General features: G+C 45.3%; 1 protein-coding gene across 1 annotated transcript in view; it reads right to left on the bottom strand.

Annotated features, from left to right (window-relative positions):
- PLXNB1 (plexin B1) overlaps positions 1 to 19,393 on the bottom strand; it is a 130,009-nt gene extending 110,616 nt beyond the window's left edge. Inside the window, exon 1 of the mRNA XM_032211836.1 lies at positions 18,275 to 19,393. Within this exon, the coding sequence (XP_032067727.1) occupies positions 18,275 to 19,393 (1,119 nt within the window). The remainder of the gene's footprint in view (positions 1 to 18,274) is intronic.
- Between the last annotated feature and the right edge of the window lie 518 nt (positions 19,394 to 19,911).

Raw genomic sequence — 19,911 nt, forward strand, 5'->3', positions numbered from 1 at the left:
CCACTAGGACTCCAAGATCCCTCTCACAGTTTGCTTGGGACGTTCAGCTATGGCGGTGCCCAGTATTTCACATGAAATCTTAACTACTGGACGTCTTGCAATAAAGATGTCTAATCTTTTTGACCTGGGGGGCAGGGGGCATCTCTGAAGTTTTGAAAGCACGTTGTGGTTTTTCATGCAGATGACAGAAGCTTGTCCACTGTGCAAATGATGCCGGTCGCTATGCTTGGTCCTGTTCCAGACCATAAAACCGTAGTGTGGAGAAAGGAAGACGAACAGCCCTGTCTTTTTTGTGATCATTTCCTGCCAATCATTGCCCTGAAATCTTCTTTTTTTTCTAAAAGTTCCCGCGAATAGTCTTTAAAAGCAAAAGGCAGAAAGAGGTAGAAACCTCCAGGAGCCGTAGGCCAATCCCCATCGAGGTCCTGCAAGAAGACTGTGTTTTCTTAGAAAAAGAAGCACCTTTTTTTCCTTTTTTAATATTCTTTATGTCACATGCAAATTGACTCAGGTACACATGGAGGTAATCCTTGATGGTTCAAAGCGTTCTCTCCCTCTCTCTCTCTCTCTCCCCCCTCTCTCCCTCCCTCCCTCCCTCCCTTTCAAAGTGATTTATGGCCTGTCCTTCAAGTTGACAGTATTAAAGGTAAAGGTTCCCTCGCACATATGTGCTAGTAGTTCCCAACTCTAGGGGGCTGTGCTCATCCCCGTTTCAAAGCTGAAGAGCCAGCGCTGTCTGAAGACGTCTCCGTGGTCATGTGGCCGGCATGACTAAACGCCAAAGGCGCATGGAACGCTTTTACCTTCCCACCAAAGGTGGTTCCTATTTTTCTACTTGCATTTTTTACGTGCTTTCGAACTGCTAGGTTGGCAGAAGCTGGGACAAGTAACGGGAACTCACTCCATTACGTGGCACTAGGGATTCGAACCGCCAAACTGCCGATCTTCTGATCAACAAGCTCAGCGTCTTAGCCACTAAGCCACCACATCCCCTAATGACAGTAATACTCGGTGACTAAAATCCTGCTTCCAATTAGGGTTGTAAGTCAAGAACTACCTATACTTTTGTTCCCAAACCCTCATCCTCATCTGAAACACATTCCCGTTGGCTGGAGTTTGTTCAGATCATCAAGAATCCAGGCCAATGGTTTTGGCCAAGCTATACTTTTGTCTAACGTCTGATGCTTTTTAGCTGTCCCCTAAATGTTGAAAATAGAAACCAAAACTGGCTTGGGAACTGCCTAAAGAAATGGTTTCCAGAGCAAACCGGTACAGAAGGACTGACAGAAAAGTTGAGGAGAGGAAAAAATAGACTTTTGCCTAAAAAAGAAGAGAGACTGACCACTGTCAGGGACCAGCCAAGCTAAAAATTGCCTCTGGCAATAAAGCTAAGAGACAGAATGTGGAGATGACCACACAGAGATTTTTAAAATCCTCCCTTAAATTAAAGGCTAAAGGTTAAGTTCTCAAACCACTGGGTTCCTTACAGCATATTTATGTAGCTGGAATCATATAGTGCTAAGAAGCCAATACTTTGGAGATAAGAATGGTTCTTCCCACAGATCTTTTTTTTTTTCATTCAGCCATGTGATTTATTTTGATACCGCACATTATAAAGACATTATGATGGATTTCACCCATGACGGTTCTAGTCACAGCATCCGGCTGTTGGAAGAAATGTCCTTCTGGGTTCAGTTCCAAGTGGGGAAAAAGACACTGGAAACATGGAGGCTGATTGGTTTAATGGTGGACAGGACCACATGGTTTGAGCTCCTGGAGAAAAAGGTGATCACATGCTTCAAGATGTTGGGTGGAGAAGAAAAAAGGCAGAGATGCGGAAAGTTCCTGGCTTTATGCCCTCTCTGGGCTTTGATCTTGAACTTGCATTCTGATTGGTTGTCAGGCTCCCATGGGGCCATGCAGGGGCATTTCTATAGGCTGTGTTTTGAGACCAGGTTTGGTTGAGCATTGCTTCTTCCCAGGTGAGATGGGTAAAGGGCTAATACTATCATTCTTTAATCCCATCACCCTGGAGCTGAAGGGGCAGGTCTTTGTTATGTAGAATAGGCCGGCTCAGGCCTTTTAATGGCCCATTGACAAAGGTGGGGGCTATTAAGAGTGAGTCTGCTTCCTGCCTAAAAACATGTTTCTCCATTTCTTATCCAGGGAAATATAATATTCTGCCTTTTCAATATTTCCCAGGATATTTCATTTTTCTAGGCGAGGGATGGGTGCTAACTTCCTATGCAGCCCTCAGTGTTTTTAGCCCAGTGGATATTTAATGGTTAGTGAGAATAAAGGAAAATATTTTAATGCAAAGAAAGTCTAAGAATCAGCAGAAGATGGTGACCATTACGATGTAATCAACATCTTGCCATTTTTTTTAACATTTATTGCTCTCTTTTATTTTTAATTTTTTTAACCTTCCTCTGTAGATCAGTTCTGCCCTCCGCCCAGGGGTGTTCAAATGATCTAACTAGGACTACAGGTAGTCCTTGACTTACAACTGCCATTGAGCCCAAAATCTCCTTTGCTAAGCAAGATAGTTGCTTGTTGAGTGAATGTTGTCTTATTTTATTATCTTTCTTGCTACAGTTGTTAAGTTAGTTAACTGCAGTTGCTTAGTTAGTAACATGGTCGTTAAGTGAATCTGGCTTCCCCATTGACTTTGCTAGTCAGAAGGTGGCAAAAGGGGAACCACACGACCCTGGGGACACCGCAACCGTCACAAATACAGGCCAGTTGCCAAGTGTCTTAATTTTGATCACGTGACCATGAGGATGCTGCAATGGTCGTAAGTGTGAAAAACATGTCACTTTTTCCATTGCCACTGCCATTGTAACTTCAAATGGCCACTAAATGAATGATAGTAAATCAATGTAGGAAGTTAGTCCCCACCCCTCTCCTAGGAAAATGAGATATTTTAGAAAATATTAAAAGGACAGAATATTTCCCCTAAAAGGGAGGCAGAAACTTTAACACACACACAAACACTTTGTCAATGGGCCATTAAGGCCTGAGCCAGTCTACTCTACATAACAAAGATCTACCTCCTTCAGTTCCAGGATGATAGGATTAAAACATGATAGGATTAGCCCTCTATTAGGGGTGAGTTCCGGAAGAGACTACTGCCGATTTGCTCAGGGGTGCGCCATGCGTGTGCGCTTGATGTGCGCCTTCCACGCATGTGTAGTACAACTAAAATTGTTCTTCGTATGCGCAGAAGCAAAAAACAAGATGGCGGCACTGTAGGCGCCTCCAGGAGAAGCATTTCGGGGGCGTGGCAAGCCTGGGTCATGGCCGGTTCCAGCGACCCAGCCCGCCAAGCTACTACCGGTTCTGCCAAATTGGTCAGAACTGGTAGGAACCCACCACTGCCCTCTACCCATCTAGCAACAGAACTCACGATGACACTTGGGGAGATTACATCACCCAGCAAGATTCAGCCAGGCCTGGGACACAGTCATCCTACAAAGTTAGCTAAGCCCCCTGCCCCCTGCCCCCTGGGAGTCTGACAGTCAAAGGTTGATATATTTCTTGTACAGGAGCAGAAAACTCTAAGGTGGGACTCAAGAGAGGGTATAAAACTTTCTCAGCATCTGTTCCCTTTTTTTCTTCAAGATCTTCAAGGCATGTGATCCCTCTTTTCCCCCCAGGTGGTCTTGTCGACCACTAAAACCATCTTTCCAAGCAGCCACCATGTTTCCATTGTCTTTTTCCCCACTTAGAACTGAACGCAGAGGGACATTTCTTCCAACATCAAGAACTATCTCTAGTTGATACCTTTAACAACTACCCTTTGGGATGTCATAACACAATTCTCTCTTCTCCAGTTGTTCATCTCAAAGGCTCTCCTAATTGAGTGCATTAATGTAGCAAATCTAGAGACCCTTTCTTGCAAATCTTGATTCTTGCTTTTCATCCAGATAGAGCTGATTCATCTTTCTGTTCCTTCCTGCTCTAAACAAATAAAAATGTTGCCATCACTCCCTCTTGGTGTCCTATAACTAAAGGAAATACATCCACCGGGAATTGAGGAGGATGTTGTTTCCCAGTTTGGGTGCTATTGTGTGTGCTCCATTTAACTCCATTTACAGTAACTCATGGCTGAGAGATCAGATGTCTGGAGCAAAGTATGCCAGGTTGCAAACCAGTTTGGCAGTGGTGGGATTCAGCTGGTTCGGGCCAGTTCGGGCGAACCGGTTGTTAAATTGCTGGATGGCCCCACCCATTCCTGCCCTGCCCTTTCTAGGCTCAAAACGGGGCACAGGGAGGTGCAGCCTGGGCCCCCTGCAGCTGGTTTTTGCTCCCAGAAGGCTGCAGGGAGGCCTACTAGGTCCAAAATGGGGCACGGGGGGGGGGGGGGGGCAGCCTGTTTTTGCTACAAGGAGGGTGCCGGAGGCCAAGTGCTGCCTGTCACACCCCCTGGCCATGCCCACACCCACCCAGCCAGTCATTATGGCAAAGAACCGGTTGTTAAATTTGGGACTTTTAACATTCCTCTGATCTGCAGGTCATCGCATATCTTCCTTATGTCCTTCATCAACCTGCTGTGTGAGTCACAAGAGGCACCCATCTTGGTTTTTGGCTTCACTTGTTACAATCCACACTTGGAATAAAGGAAAATATAAGAATAATTGGGACCTGGTTATCGTTTTTTGTTTTGGTCAAGATTTTTAAATACATCAACTAGGGTCAGCTGAAAAGGACACCTATCTAAATAGCTAAATAGATCTCTGAACCAATTCAGAGGATTTGTTTCCTCCGAGACAGTCTAGCTTTTGTTTTACACCCGAAATAAACTGACCTCTTATTTCTTACACTCAGAAAGGCCCAAAGTACTAGATATGCCAGATCTTCCCTCTTGCAGTTTAGGAGAAATCTGTGGGGAAGAAATAAGGGTTTCTCACTTCTGCTGTTAAACAACAGAGAATTTGAAATTCCTGTCAATCTAATGAAATCAGCCGGAGGTGAATATCATAAAATTTATCATCCTTTTTGATTTATAACAAGCTTTTAAGCAGCTGGTTCTTCCCAAACAACACATTGTGTTGCTCTTACTCGCTCTTGCTCTCAATCTCCAAAACATATGTCCTGTGGCAGCAGCAGCTGTAAGTACAACACGGGTAGTCCTTGTTTTACGCCCACAATTGAGCCCAAAATTTCCTCTGCTAAGCAAGACAGCAGTTAAGTGAATTTTGCCCCATTTTACGAATTTCCTTGCCGTAATTGTTAAGTGAATCACTGCAGGGGATTAGTTAATAAAATGGTTGTTAAGTGAATCTGGCTTCCCCATTGAGTTTGATTCTCAGAAGGTTGCAAAAGGTGATCAATCAATGATGCTGGGATACCACAAACATCATAAATACATGCCAGTTGCTAAGCGTCCAAATTTTGATCACATGATCACGGCCGTGCAATGGTCACGGGCATGAAAAATGGACATAACTCACTTTTTTCAGTACTGTGGCAACTTTGAATGGTCCCTAAATGAATGGTTGTAACTTGAGGACTAACTGCATGCAAGTTGGCTGAGTGGGAAACACAGTAAAACTCAGTGTTTTAACTTTGGGCTGCTTAGCTATCATTTGTAAATTTTAAGTTGATGCTAGATGTGAACAACAATCCCAGTGAACGCTGAGGGATGAGGATTTTCAACGGGACCCTTTCTAATAAGTAGGTTGGCACTTCCTTGTTCGTTTCCTCCTCCCTGCTCGGATGAGTTTTGGCTGGCTGCAGTTTTCTAAAAATCCTCCCTCTCACCCCTCACCTCTCTCCTAAGAGCAGGATGGATATTTGATGGAAAGCCATGCTTGGGAATCTGGAGGCTGGCCAAGCAGCTGCAAAATTGGGGGTGGGGGTGGGGTAGGTGAACAGGAAGATGCTTAAATCAGAGAAGTTGTAAAAGAGGAAGTTTTAACTCTTCCGTTGCCAGGAAGAACCAGAATGGCAAGAAAGTCATTTTTTCCCCTTCTTTTATCCTATTTTCTTCTGCCCTGTCTTCCAAGACCAGGGTGGATTTTTCTCATTCCAAGCTACCTGATGCTTTGAACTGGATGTGCCTGAGTCTTTTTTTTTTTTTTAAATTATTAACAAACATGTAAAATACACACACACACCAAACTTAGACATACACCACATTTACACAATACAATACGAACAGGAGCTTCCTGTTCTTTCTAATAGCAATTATCAATCGATACCGCTTGTTGAATACTAGCGCGGGAAGTAAGGTCTCCCTTTCTGATTGGTTCTTGGGCGGAGCCGGTTTAATCCTCTCTTCGATTGGTTGAGCTACTCGACGCCCTATTGGCTCATTGTTCAAACTTGGGGGTATAAATGTTTGGCGCGAACCACGCCACGTTGAATCGTAGTTACTATGCTTTGAATAAAGGTTACTGCTTTGCTACAGCTCTTGTCGCGTCCTCTCCCTTCGCTCCAAGATGCAAAACTGGCGACGAAGGTGGGATGAGATCCCCGCGACCATGGAGGAGAACAAGCCAGCTTGCCACCGCGTTTGAAGCAGCACGAATTCGCTCCTTAGGTGGAGAATTCCGGCAGCGAACGTAAGGGTTTTTTTTTTTTCTTGCCGTCTTTTTTCCCTCTCTGGCTTCATACCACAATGGCATCATTGCTTCCTCCTTTCGCGCCTTTTGGATCTGCCGGAGAATCATGGGACGGTTTCATGGAGCGTTTTGAATGTTATCTAATTGCATCGAAGAACCAGGCACAGACTGACGAGGAGAAATGCAGTTTTTTCTTGTCCTGCTGTGAGCCTTCCATGTTTGCCTCTGCGAGAGCTCTGGCCGCCCCGAGGCCAGCCTACAAACTTGGGTGGGACGAGCTGATGTCCAGGCTGAGGGATCATTACGCCCCCTCACCTTCTCTGATCGCACGTCGTTTTACTTTTCGCCGCCGAGTGCAGAAGCCCAACGAATCCATCAGCCAGTTTCTAGAGGTTTTGCGCACAGCGGCCGCTCAGTGCGATTTTGCGGACCTGGAGGAGAACCTCGTGGAGCAGTTTGTGTGCGGGGTCCGCGACGTGCAATTGCGCAGCCGTATGCTCCGGAACCACAAAATTACCTTGCTGCAAGCCGTGGAGACCGCACGAGCAGCAGAGCTCTCCGAACAATCCACGGCTGACATCGAACGTCTCCAGCTGAAAACCCCCGCGCAAACTGCTGCAGCGCCTTCCACCCAGACGAACCTCGTCGACGACCCCTCTCCTTCGGAAGATGAGGAGGAGGAAACCGTCGGACAAATGAGGACTCAACTAAAGCGGAGGCCACACCAGCAACCACCGACGCCCGCTCAGCCAGCATCAAACGCTCCTTGCCGCGGATGCGGCGGTCGCCATAGCCGCGCATCCTGCCCGTTTCGTTCTGCCGTCTGCTGCCGTTGCCGAGGAGAAGGACACCTCGCCAGGGTCTGCCGGGCTCTTGTGCCAGCTCCCTCGTTTATGCAGCCCAGCGACCAGCGCCAGCCACTGAAAGGCCGCCAACAACCACGTTCTGCGAGGCGAGCTGAGGACTGCCATTCAACCTATCAGCCCTCTAGCGCCGACTGCGTGGTCTACCAGGCTTCTAACGTTCCCGCCGGCCATCGCAAAATTAGTACCGTCGTCCGTCTCGAAGGTCAGCCTTGCCGAATGGAGGTGGACTCTGGGTCTTCCCGTTCCCTTCTATCTTGGGTTTTGTTTTCCCGCCTTTGCCCCAGGGTTCCCCAGAGTAAATTGCGCCCCGCTGGGGTTTCCCTTCTAGATTACCAGGGAAATGGGATTCCCACGGCAGGAATATTCCACATCCGGGTGGAATACGGAGATTTTAAAGGAAAACTTCCAGTTTTAATTGTTAGGAATGACCTGCCCGCTCTCCTTGGGTTGGATTGGTTCCCCGCTTTGGGTCTCACTATAGAAGGGGTGCACAGGGTAGTTCCCCGCACCGTAGATAGTGTGTTAGACGAGTTTGCAGATGTGTTCGATGGGAGATTGGGCTGTTATAAGGGCACCCCCATTTCCCTTTGCCTCGATCCCCAGGTCGCGCCCATTAGGCTGAAGGCACGCAGGGTCCCCCTCGCATTGAGAGCAAAGGTAGATGCTGAACTTGATAAGCTTATAGAGCAAGGGGTAATCGAGCCCGTAGATCATGCCCGTTGGGAAACTCCCATAGTACTCCCGGTCAAACCTGATGGATCGGTGAGGATATGTGCCGACTATAAGTCGACCATCAATTTGGCCCTGCAGGCAAATCCATATCCCGTTCCCGTAGTGCAACATCTACTCCACTCCTTAGGGCAAGGCCGTATTTTCGCCAAGCTAGATATGGCACAGGCCTACCAGCAGCTCCCCGTAGACGATGACGCGGCTACAGCCCAGACCATCGTCACCCACCGCGGGGCCTTCCGTTGCCGCCGTCTCCAATTCGGCGTTTCGGTTGCCCCAGGGATTTTTCAGAGCCTTATGGAGCGGTTGCTCCACGGGCTCCCCGGCGTCGTTCCCTACTTTGACGACGTCCTGGTCGCAGCCCCTAGCCACTCGGAACTCCTGAAAATACTGCGGGAGGTTCTTACACGTTTTAGGGAGGCAGGACTGAAACTAAAGCGCAGCAAATGCGAAATTGCTGTTCCCCAAGTAGAATTTTTGGGATTTCTCATCGATGCACAAGGCATTCACCCCACTCCCTCCAAAGTTGCTGCCATTAAAAACGCACCTGCACCCACCTCTAGGTCGGAATTGCAGGCGTTCCTGGGGCTGTTAAATTTTTATGCCCCTTTTATTCCCCACAAGGCCTCGTTAGCTGAACCGTTACATCGACTGCTTGACCGGTCAGCGGCCTGGAAATGGGGTGGCCGTGAAGCGCACGCATTCGCGGCTATAAAAGATATTTTAACTTCGTCGGCAGTCCTGATTCAATACAGCGATAAAATGCCCCTAGTCTTGACATGCGACGCCTCTCCCTATGGTATAGGGGCGGTCCTGAGCCATGCTCTCCCGAATGGCTCAGAGGCCCCCATAGCGTTCTACTCCCGGACACTTTCTTCAACGGAGCGGAACTACAGCCAAATCGATAAAGAAGCCTTGGCTGCAGTGTCCGGCATTAAGCGATTCCATGACTACCTTTATGGTAGGAATTTCACACTTGTCACGGATCACAAGCCGCTCCTGGGGCTACTAGCAGGCGACAAGCCAACTCCCCCCATCTTGTCTCCCCGCATGACACGCTGGACTGAGTTTTTAACGGCATATTCGTATACGCTGTTATACCGTCCGGGTAAGCAGCTAGGGCACGCAGACGCCCTGAGCCGTTGCCCCTTGCCACAGACGGACACAGCCCACGTGCCTTCTCTCTCTATTTTGTCCATTGCTGAATCGGACCTCCCCGTCTCTGCTGCGGATGTCGCAGCTTGTACAAAGGCTGACCCGGTCTTATCCCAAGTAGCTTCATGGGTTTTGAGGGGTTGGCCCGTGGAAAAGGTAGCGGAAGGATTTCGACCGTTTAAAGCACGACAAGCCGAACTTGCCCTTCATGGGGGTTGTCTTGTCTGGGGGGATAGGGTAGTGATCCCCACAGCCCTGCGGGCACGAATCCTGCCTGCACTTCATAAAAACCATCCCGGCATAGCGCGAATGAAAGCTTTAGCCCGCAGCTATGTGTGGTGGCCCTTGCTAGATTCGGAAATTGCAGATTATGTAGGTCGATGCAGGATATGTCAAAACTCTAGGCCGAATCCTCCCACAGCCGCCCCCCGGGAGTGGGAAATTCCTAGAGGCCCATGGTCCCGTTTACACATTGACTTCGCTGGCCCTTTCCATGGCCGAACTTTTATGATAGTCGTTGATGCTTACTCAAAGTGGGTGGAGCTGGTAACCATGACCTCCACTACAGCAGAGAGTACAGTGAGGGCCCTTCGTAAGATGTTCGCCACACATGGGCTACCGGATGTGATAGTCTCAGATAATGGGCCCCAGTTTACCTCCACCACGTTCCAAGAATTCCTGGCCGAACAAGGAATCAGACACGCAGCCACAGCCCCTTATCATCCAGCTAGTAACGGCCGGGCGGAGCGTGCAGTTCGCTCAGCCAAAGAAGCCTTGGGCCGTATGGACCAGGGCGACTGGCAGGAAAGAGTGGCGGCGTATCTCCTGAGCCAGCACTCTACGCCCTGCCCAACGACTAATAAAACTCCTGCGGAGCTCTTGATGGGAAGGAGATTGCGAACCCCCCTAGATAGGCTACATCCACTTTACGCAGGGGATCTGCCGAGCAACCTAGGGGCCCTTCCTTCCCATACGTTTAAGTTAGGGGATCCCGTATGGGCCCGTTCCTTTTCTGGGGATCCACAGTGGGTTCCCGCGACCATCACAGCTCTGACTGGCCCCTGCTCCTTTAGGGCCGGTCCGCTTTTTGAGTTTTGTTATATTCCTTCATTGATTCTTGTTTCTTTCCTCCATCCACCTATACCATTTATCCCATATCTGGTAGAATTCTGATTCTTCTTTTCCCTGGATTTCTTTAGTTAGTTTGTCCATTTCAGCACAATCCATATCTTTTCTTACAATTTCATCTTCGCTTGGAATTAATTTGTTTTTCCATTTCTGGGCAAAGGCAATCCTTGCTGCCGTAATTATATGTAGTATTAAATACTGGATTTCTTTTTTGTATTTCACAGACATTATTCCTAATTAAAAAAAACCTTCAGGTTTCCATTCTATTTTAACCCCTGTTATTGCCTCCAGCCAATTTTTGATCCTTTTCCAAAACATTTTAGCCTAAAAGTGTCTTTTTAAATATAAGGCAAAGAAACCACGAAGAACAGGGTTGTGAAGGGTGTGTGTGTGCATTCACTTGTGCATTTGCCCTCAGAATTGGAAATCAGTTGACCCCTGACGCCACTCAGCCTTTTCCATTTAAAATGTTCTGTCTAGGGCAGATGAAGGAAGAAAAGCTGGAGCCACACAATGTAATTTTTTCCAGCTCATTGCCATAACATGCAGCAATAGCCATGAGTGAGCATGGCCTCCCTCAGAAAGCACGACCATGGCTGTAACCGCTTCTTTTATATTGAGCCTCCGAAAGTATAACTAGGTGTTAGAGGCACAGGAGAATAATTACAGACAGGAGAAATAACAACAAAGGATATTGCTTGGTTCTCCCTTCTCAGCTTCCCAAAAGCCTCTTTGATCTTTAGTGTGATTTATCAAAACTCTGCTTATGTGTTTTAGGATGTAGGAAGTTAGCACCCACCCCTCTCCTAGAAAAATGAAATATTTTAGAAATATTAAAAGGACAGAATATTTCCCCTAAAAGGGAGGCAGAAAATCAGCACCCTCCCCAACTTTGTCAATGGACCATTAAGGCCTGACCCAGTCTATTCTACATAACAAAGATCTATCTCCTTCAGGCAGAGACATAGTAGGAATTGCCCAAAGCCCTTTCATTACATCACCATCCAGCAAGGCTCAACCAAGTTTGGGATTCAGGACAGCCTACAGCAGTGATGGCTAACCTTATTTAGATCGCGTGCCAAAAGCAGGGGAAGCGCAGGGAGGTTGTGTGCGAGCATGCCACACCCATAATGCTATGCGCGCCACCCCAGCGTGCATGCACGCGCAACCAGTGCTTCCCCCCCTTGCTTTTGGTGTGCTTTTTTCACCCTCCCCAGACTCCAGAGGCTTTCTAGAAGCCTGGGGAGGGCAAAAATAGCCTCCCCCGCTTCCCTGAAGGCTCCGGAGGGCAAAAAATGTCCCAAGAGCAAACTGGAAGTTTGTTCGTGAACTTGCCTGTAGGACTGGTTTTTTTTAAGAGTGAAAAACGGCCTTAAAAGAAGGCCAAAGTCAGCTGAGCTGACAGGGCAACACCTCGCATGCCCTAACAAATGGCTCTGCCTGCCACCTGTGGCACATGTGCCATAGGTTCGCCATCATGGCCCCATGGGAGTCTGGCAACCAATCAGAATACAAGCTCAAGTTCAAAAGCCCAGAGTGGGCATAAAACCAGGGCACTCTCAGCATCTCTTCCCTTCCCCCCCCCACCCAGGACCTCAAATCATGTGGTCCTGTCCATCATCAATAAACCTTCTTTCCAAGCAACTTCCATGAATCCAGTGTCTTTTTCCCAACTTGGAACTGAACCCAGAAGGACAATTCTTCCAACAAGGACGAGCCAATATCTTCCAGATATTGGAACAATTTCCCTCACAAAGTCATCAATCTAAAGGGAGCACCCAGACCGGGGGCTCCCTTTAGATTGATGACTTTGTGAGGGAAATTGTTCCAATATACCAGACCAGATGCTCTTCTAATACAGTTGTAGTCCAGCAAAAAATGGACACTGCAAAGATTTCAGGCATGTTGTCCACACATCTGGAGGATGCCACAAAGAGAAGGTTAACACCACCAGAAGCAAGATTTTGGATATATTTTTTTACGGCACTCCATCCAAAGAGATAATAATATGGCACAAATCATATTCTAGCTACAAGCATTTCCCTCCACAAACATTTATGTTTCTGCAACTACCAAAAGTGTTTGTGTGTATTGAGACAGGAGGAGAGTTAATTATTTCTGAAGTATATGATTAGGGCATTTGAAATAACAATTTAGAGGTTCAATTTATAGCAGAAAAAATGAAACAACCCACGCAGAGTTTAAATTACCTATTATTCTCTTGTGCAGCAAAGTTAATTATGATGCTACGCGTTTCTGTTTAGTACCGCTACAACAGCAATTACAAAATTAAATGTTGTCTGCGATGTGCAAAAAGTGTCACAGTGAAGACAGTATCTACCCGAGTCGACTAAAAGATATGCCTTGTGAATGAGCTTCTTCCATATATAGCTGAATATGGGAGGGTTGGGGTTTTTTTTACTTTCAGAACCAATACAGGACAGGAGTGGGCAATTAATTTTCCCAAGGGCCACATCACAAATTAGGGTTGTTGTGGAGGGGCCAAACCAAAAGGGCTGTGAAGGTGTAAAGGCACACATGCACACATATATACATCAATTGGGGGGGGGGGGGTCAACAAGCACCTTCAAAATAAAAGCAATGCAGTTTTATATAAGACATGGTGGCGCAGTGATTAGAGTGCAGTATTGCAGGCTACTTCTGCTGACTGCCAGCTGCCTGCAATTTGGCAGTTCAAATCCCTGAAGGTTGGCTCAGCCTTCCATCCTTCCGAGGTGGGTAAAATGAGGACCCAGATTGTTGGGGGGCAATAGGCTGACTCTGTAAAGCCACTTAGAGAGGGCTGTAAAGCACTGTAAAGCGGTATATAAGCCTAAGAGCTATTGCTATTGCTGCTGTACATGGCTTACACTTATTTACATTTGATTTCTAATTTCCCATTGAGTTCACGCACATTGGGCATATGGTTCAGGGGCTATGAAATGCCCAGCTCTGATCTACGAAAATCCGGGTTTAGAAGGAAAGTGTCTCTCCAAGAAAGGAGGCCAAGGGATTTCAGAAATTACTGCCTCAAGCCTAGAAGGAAATCAGGACCAATGAAGAGACAAGGAAAGCTTTAATTTCATATCTCTTCTTGGGATCTCAAATTAGGCAAGATCATTGTTTCTTCCTATGTGGCAATTCTGAAGAAAGCTCCTGCTTTCCTGGATGCTAATAGCAGTTTGTTCTCTCTCCCAGCTGGCCAGTGACCAAAAAATAACAAACAACGTTTAAGCAGCCAGATAGTCTCTGGACTTTCCCCTCCTGTGCCTGATGAGATGTAAAATGACAGCAACACATCTGGAGGTATCGTAGGGTTATGACAGCTAGTTTATTGAGATGTCGGGCTAGTGCTATGCAGAGAAGCTGTTTTCTATAGGAAAGTGAGGAGGAACTTTAAGAAATGTCCCATTTTAGTTTGCATTTATTATTGTTGCCATTAATTGTTATTAATAATTGTTAAATCCCAAGGAGCTGCTGATTCCGTTCTACAGAGGAATTATTGAGTCTGTCATCTGCACCTCTATAACTGCCTGGTTTGGCTCTGCAAGCAAACAAGACACACACAGACTTCAACGGATAATTAGAACTGCAGAAATAATAATTGCTACCAGCCTGCCTTCCATCGAGGACCTGTATACTGCAGGAGTCAAAAAGAGGGCTGTGAAAATATCTACAGACCCCTCACATCCTGGACATACATTGTTTCAACTCCTACCCTCAAAAGGAAGCTGTAGGGGACTGCACACCAGAACAACTAGACACAAGGACATTTTTTTCCTGAATGCCATCACTCTGCTAAACAACTAATTCCCACAATACTGTCATATTACCTACTAAGACTGTATTGCTATTATCCTTCTCATCCTTCCTATTACCTAACTCCTTTTCTACTTATGCCTATAATCTCGTTGCTTGTATCTTACGATTTATATTGTTTTATTTAGTTCCCTAGTATGGTTTTGTTTGCTTATTTAGTATCCTATTACCATCACTAAGTGTCCCATCTTATGATTTATGATGAATGTATTTATGATGACTATGATCATGAATCATCACATATCTTTTATGTACACTGAGAGCATATGCACCGAAGACAAATTCTTTGTGTGTCTACTCATACTTGGCCAGTAAAGAATTATATTCTATTCTATGAAAACTTTCAATAAAGATTATATTAAAAAAAAGAAATGAATCCAGAACAAAAGGACTATGATCCTAACCCTTTCATACAAATCCATCTTGTAAGCTCGCTTAATTCTAGGCCTCAAATTTAATACTGTTAAACTGGAAAAGCTACAAAAGGATGCAACTAATGTACTCAGCTTCCTTTTAAGGAAACACTTGGGTACTCAGAGAGATGGTATAGAGCAGAGGTCTCCAACCTTGGCAACTTTACACCTGGAGGACTTCAACTCCCAAAATTCCCCAGCCAGCTTTTCTTTGTTGGCTGAGGAATTCTGGGACTAGAAGTCCTCCAGGCTTAAAGTTGCCAAGGTTTTGGAGACCCCTGATATAGAATACCAGAATCATAGAGTTGGCAGAGAGACCCCAGAGGTCATCTGATCTAACCCCTGCTCTGGACAGCACCACTGGAGCATTGTTTGACAAACTTGGCCTCTTTAAGATGTGTGGATTTCAACTCCCAGAATTCCCCAGCCAATTCCACACGACTTAAAGAAGCCAAGGTTGAAAAACTCCACAACAGAGTATCTTTGCCAGATGAGCAACTGCAGTGCCCAAAATTGGACATCATGTTCCAAACAGGATGTGAGCAGGGAAGAATAGAGTAGAACCATTAATTTCCATTAGTTATCCTCTATGCAGATGATCATGAGCCCTAAGATAACATATGCCTTTTAAGCAACTGCATTATGCTCTGGCTCATGTTTAACCTGTGGCAGACAAGCTTCTCCCCATCTCTTATCAAGTGAAGTTGAATTATGAGACATTCTGAACAGGCCAAGAAGAAGCTTTCCACTTGGGACATCAGTCAAACCACAGAAGTCTGGACAGTTTTAAAAGGGGATTAGAAAAATTAATAGACATAAAACTGTCAGTACTCATGATAGCTACACACCTCCTCCAGGATCAAAGCCAATATCTTTCTCAGGGCCAAATGCTCAGGAATACAAGATGAATGGGTGTATACTGAAAAACCTCTGTTGGTGTCTATGACTTCTATTTAAAAAAAAAAAAACAGAATTCTGGACTTCATTCACCTCTGCACCAGCTTTAGCTGGTCTTTCACTGGTACCAACAAAGCAGATCATTCATAAATTAGATCAGAAGCGACCTGTGTGCTGAATTAGGCCTGCAACATCAATCAGTGAAGAATGACTGATTCTAAGCTGGCTTGGACAGCTGCCTTTCGGTCTCCCCCAACTGAAAGGACCCTATGAATTCCCTCTGGGAATCAATGGGGAAGTGCAGCTGAATAATAGTCATAAATCCTAGGCATATTGTGCTGAGCTTGATACAGCTTCTTGACCAGACCTGGGCATTTTAATGTCATATCTGGCCCTTTGGGTGTCCCTGTCCAGTCCACGTGAGGTCACTTAGAAATTAGAACTCATATGTAACCTGCTCTTGACCACCATAAAAAACAGAGCAATGAATGGGAACCACACGAAAGCTCTGATCTGCCATTTAAGTTAAGTCTATGTGTCTGGCAAGTACATGGATAGAGATTGTTTCATAGGAGAGTATGCCTTCCTTACAACTTGGTGAGCCTCTACAGACGAGCTGTTAAGGAATATCATTTGTCCTATCAAAGGGTAATCAACCCACAGTTCTCACTCAAGGAACAAATGACCAGGATCAAATTATCCTATTATGGACACATTCTGCATAGTCTCTAATGCTGAGAAAAGCAGAAGGAAAGAGAAGAAGAGGACAACCAGCAGCAAGGTGGATGAACTCAGTTACAGTGTCTACAGAGATTATCAGTCTTCCCATCTTCCTATCTTACAGAAGATGGAAAGTTGGAGGGGGGCGAAAGAAAGGGTGTATGGAGGGTCGAAGAGGTACATTGGGTTTCTATTTTGGGGGGTATTGTTGACAAGAGGAATGGCTGTGTTTATTGTTTAATGTTATATGGCCCCGGTTATGCACAGTATATATGTGACTGTACGAAAATGAAAATGGAAAAATAAAAACACATTTACATTAAAAAAAAAAGAGATTATCAGTCATCCAGGTCATGGTTGTCCCAAAGGTGCTTTTTCAAGAGGCAACTGGACTTTCTGTTTTTTTCTTTGAAGACGTTTCGCTTCTCATCCAAGAAGCTTCTTCAGCTCTGTTTTCAAAGAAAAAAACAAAAAGTCCAGTTGCCTCTTGGTCAGTTGCTCAGTTACAGTGGCCAATGGACATATTGTTGGAGGACCTAAAATACAGATCATCCTGGAGAATATCTATCTCTATCTATGAGTCATGGTGGCGCAGTGGTTAAAATGCAGTGTTGCAGGCTAACTCTGCTCACTGCCAGAAGTTTAATTTATTCAATCCTGACCAGGTCAAGCCTTCCATCCTTACGAGGTCAGTAAAATGAGGACCTAGATTGTTGGGGACAATATGCTGACTCTGCAAACCACTTAGAGAGGGACGTAAAGCATTGTGAAGCAGTATATAAGTCTAAGTGCTATTGCTATTGTGTTGTGTTGTGTTGTATTGCTATTGTATTGTATTGTATGTGGTCTCTTGAGAGTTGACAGTGAATTGATGGCACATAATCAATCAATCAATCAATCAATATCAACAAGTAATTTTGTTCTCAAGTCTTCTAGCTGGCCAGTATTCCTCTTGACTCTGAAAGGAAGGATAGCAGATAACGAAAAGGAAGACATCACCATGGTTTTAATTAATTTAGTTGTAATTGCCAAAGCCCATTTTCATTGTATGAGATTGTGGAAGGAATAGGTGGAGGTGACAGCAGGGAAAAATCCAGCCAATGTGCAGAGTAAAATGATTAATATCACATAATCTCTTATGATGTTGATAAAGCTAGGGTCAGCTTAGCACCCAGCCCCCAAAGGCATTGATTCTCCTCCCTCATTCTTTCAAACTGATACCAATTTATACCTTGGATATAACACGTGTGTGTGTGTGTGTGTGTGTGTGTGTGTGTGTGAGAGAGAGAGAGAGAGAGAGAGAGAGAGAGAGAGAGAGAGAGAGAGAGAGAGAGAGAGAGAGAGAATGAATGAATGCACGGCTTCAAAGTAATCCTATCAGCTGCTTATTTTAATAACAATTTTTAAAAAATGAAATAAAAACTAATTGTCATGGGGAAAATAGAAGATAGGAGCAAAAGGTGAGTTCACCAACTTGAATTGACCAAGAAAGATAGATGAATGAATGAATGAATTAATGGGAAAGAAATCTAATCATCATCATCCTTGTTTGCTGGAATGTCTCCTCCAACAAACTTCTTAAAGGTTATGAGGGATCTTCAGCTTGGAAAACAATGTGACTGGGAAGGCCTGAATGGCAAATTGCCTGGGAATCCCATCCAAAAACCATGTGAATTACATGCATAGGATGAACTTAAAATACGATCCCCAAAGGGCAGTATGTTTTATTAATTTTTTTTTCTGAGAAAATGTTAGGTTATTCAAAGGTCATGCGTTACACAAATAGGTTAAGCCCTTAGAAGGAAATGGCAACCCATTCAAACCTTTAACGTAATTGATGTAACAAACTGCTTGTGGGCACTGACTTTTCCTGCACCCTGGATAGATTTTACATCCATCTGCAATAAATGTGATGTCGTAAACCCCGCAGAGTCACTTAGGTGAGATGGGTGAGGTAGAAATTTAATAAAAGTGCACTTACTGCGGAGAGCTGGACGCAGCTAGAGCTGACATCGTATTCTATGTAGGCCACCTCCCTGCCATCCTCCGTTTTCCCGTCCTTGGTATAACAAAGGTCCCTGGTTTGAGTTATGAAGCGATCTACTTCCTCCATGGGATAAACACAGAGTGCAGATTCCTCACTCAGCTTCCCCAAAGAAGCCTGCCAGGCAGAAAAAGTCACAAAAAGTGCATCTCCTACTTGTCCTTCTACCCCTGTCTGTGCCACATAGGCTGCCTGCAAGAGGCTATAGGTCTTCTCTTGGGTCCTGCAGACCAAGGGCAGCTCCACGTAAGAGTAATAGTGGGCATCATCCAGACAGATCCGGGAAATGTACGTCTTGTACTCCCGGGACTGCGACTTGAGATCACGGCGGTAGAACAGGAAGTAGACACTGGAACCGTGAGTGAACGACTTGATAAAATGGTGGCTGTATTCGGAGAGTCGACCTACAGCCAACTTGGCTGTTTCCTCGTAGGAAAAAATGGAGTGGGAGTCGGGCCCTGGCACCTCTCCTGGGTGGGCCCTGAGATTGCGAGTTGTGATGGGAGGGATGCTGCCTCCGACGCCCCGACTGGTGTATCCTCGGCCAACGAAGAGAAGCGGCACGTTTTCTTTGGAGTAACCAACCAGCCCCACGGTGGAAATATTGGGATCATTGGCTACCACATATTGAGTGTCTCCTGGTGTCCGGGGTTGGAAGAGGACATGTTTAATGAAGCCGAGAGTCCTCTTCTCACAGATGCCTTGCCACACACTGCCGCAAACAATGAGCTCCTTCTCTAGCGAGTTGATCAACAGGAGTTTGACGTAGTTGTCGGTCTCCAGGGCTTGGGGACAATCCTGCTTGAAAACAGGAGGAAGACAATCTTTGCTGTCTAAGATGGGGCCCATGGAAACCGCTTCTTCCATCACCAGGTCTGGGGTCAACTGAAACAGGAAGTTGGTAGCCCCCAAATACAGAGTTCCTGAATCGGGATCCATAATAAAGTGAATAAATTTGGTGGCATTGCGCGAAAAGGTGGGATACCGTAGTTCCTGTGGAATTGTTGGCCCCAGGAAACACAGAACAGGGAGAAGCAATGTTCCCAGAGGCATCATACTTATTATCCTACAAGAGAGAAGATGACAGAAGTAAAGTTATTATTATTTTTTTTGAAATTTTCATAACATAAAGAATCTGTACGAGACTGAATTTTCTTTATATATTCTATTTTGCATTTCAAAAAACAAAGGAGATTATGCTCATTCGTACGTTTCTACGTACTATCTGTCATCTCCTTGGAGATAAAGCTCTTTGGGCATTTTAAGAGGAAAGAAGAATATAAATGTAATCAATACAATTTACTAGATATAAATGTAATTATTATTGCTATACTCCAGGCCTTAAAGCACAATTCTTTCAAAGCTGGAGGCTTAAGATCATACCATGTGCAATTCTACTCTTGCAGCAGTAATTCAAATAGATTATAACATTCAAATCTACTTACATCCCCCACATATTGGAGCAAAATAATCAATAGGAAAGAGTAATTGTCAAACCATACACAGCTTTTATTTTTTACTGAAAAAGTCAGGATCACAGATTTACCACCTATTCTCAATTTGTGTGCATCTAC

Source organism: Thamnophis elegans, chromosome 2 (genome assembly GCF_009769535.1).
Source record: "Thamnophis elegans isolate rThaEle1 chromosome 2, rThaEle1.pri, whole genome shotgun sequence".
Classification (NCBI taxonomy): domain Eukaryota; kingdom Metazoa; phylum Chordata; class Lepidosauria; order Squamata; family Colubridae; genus Thamnophis; species Thamnophis elegans.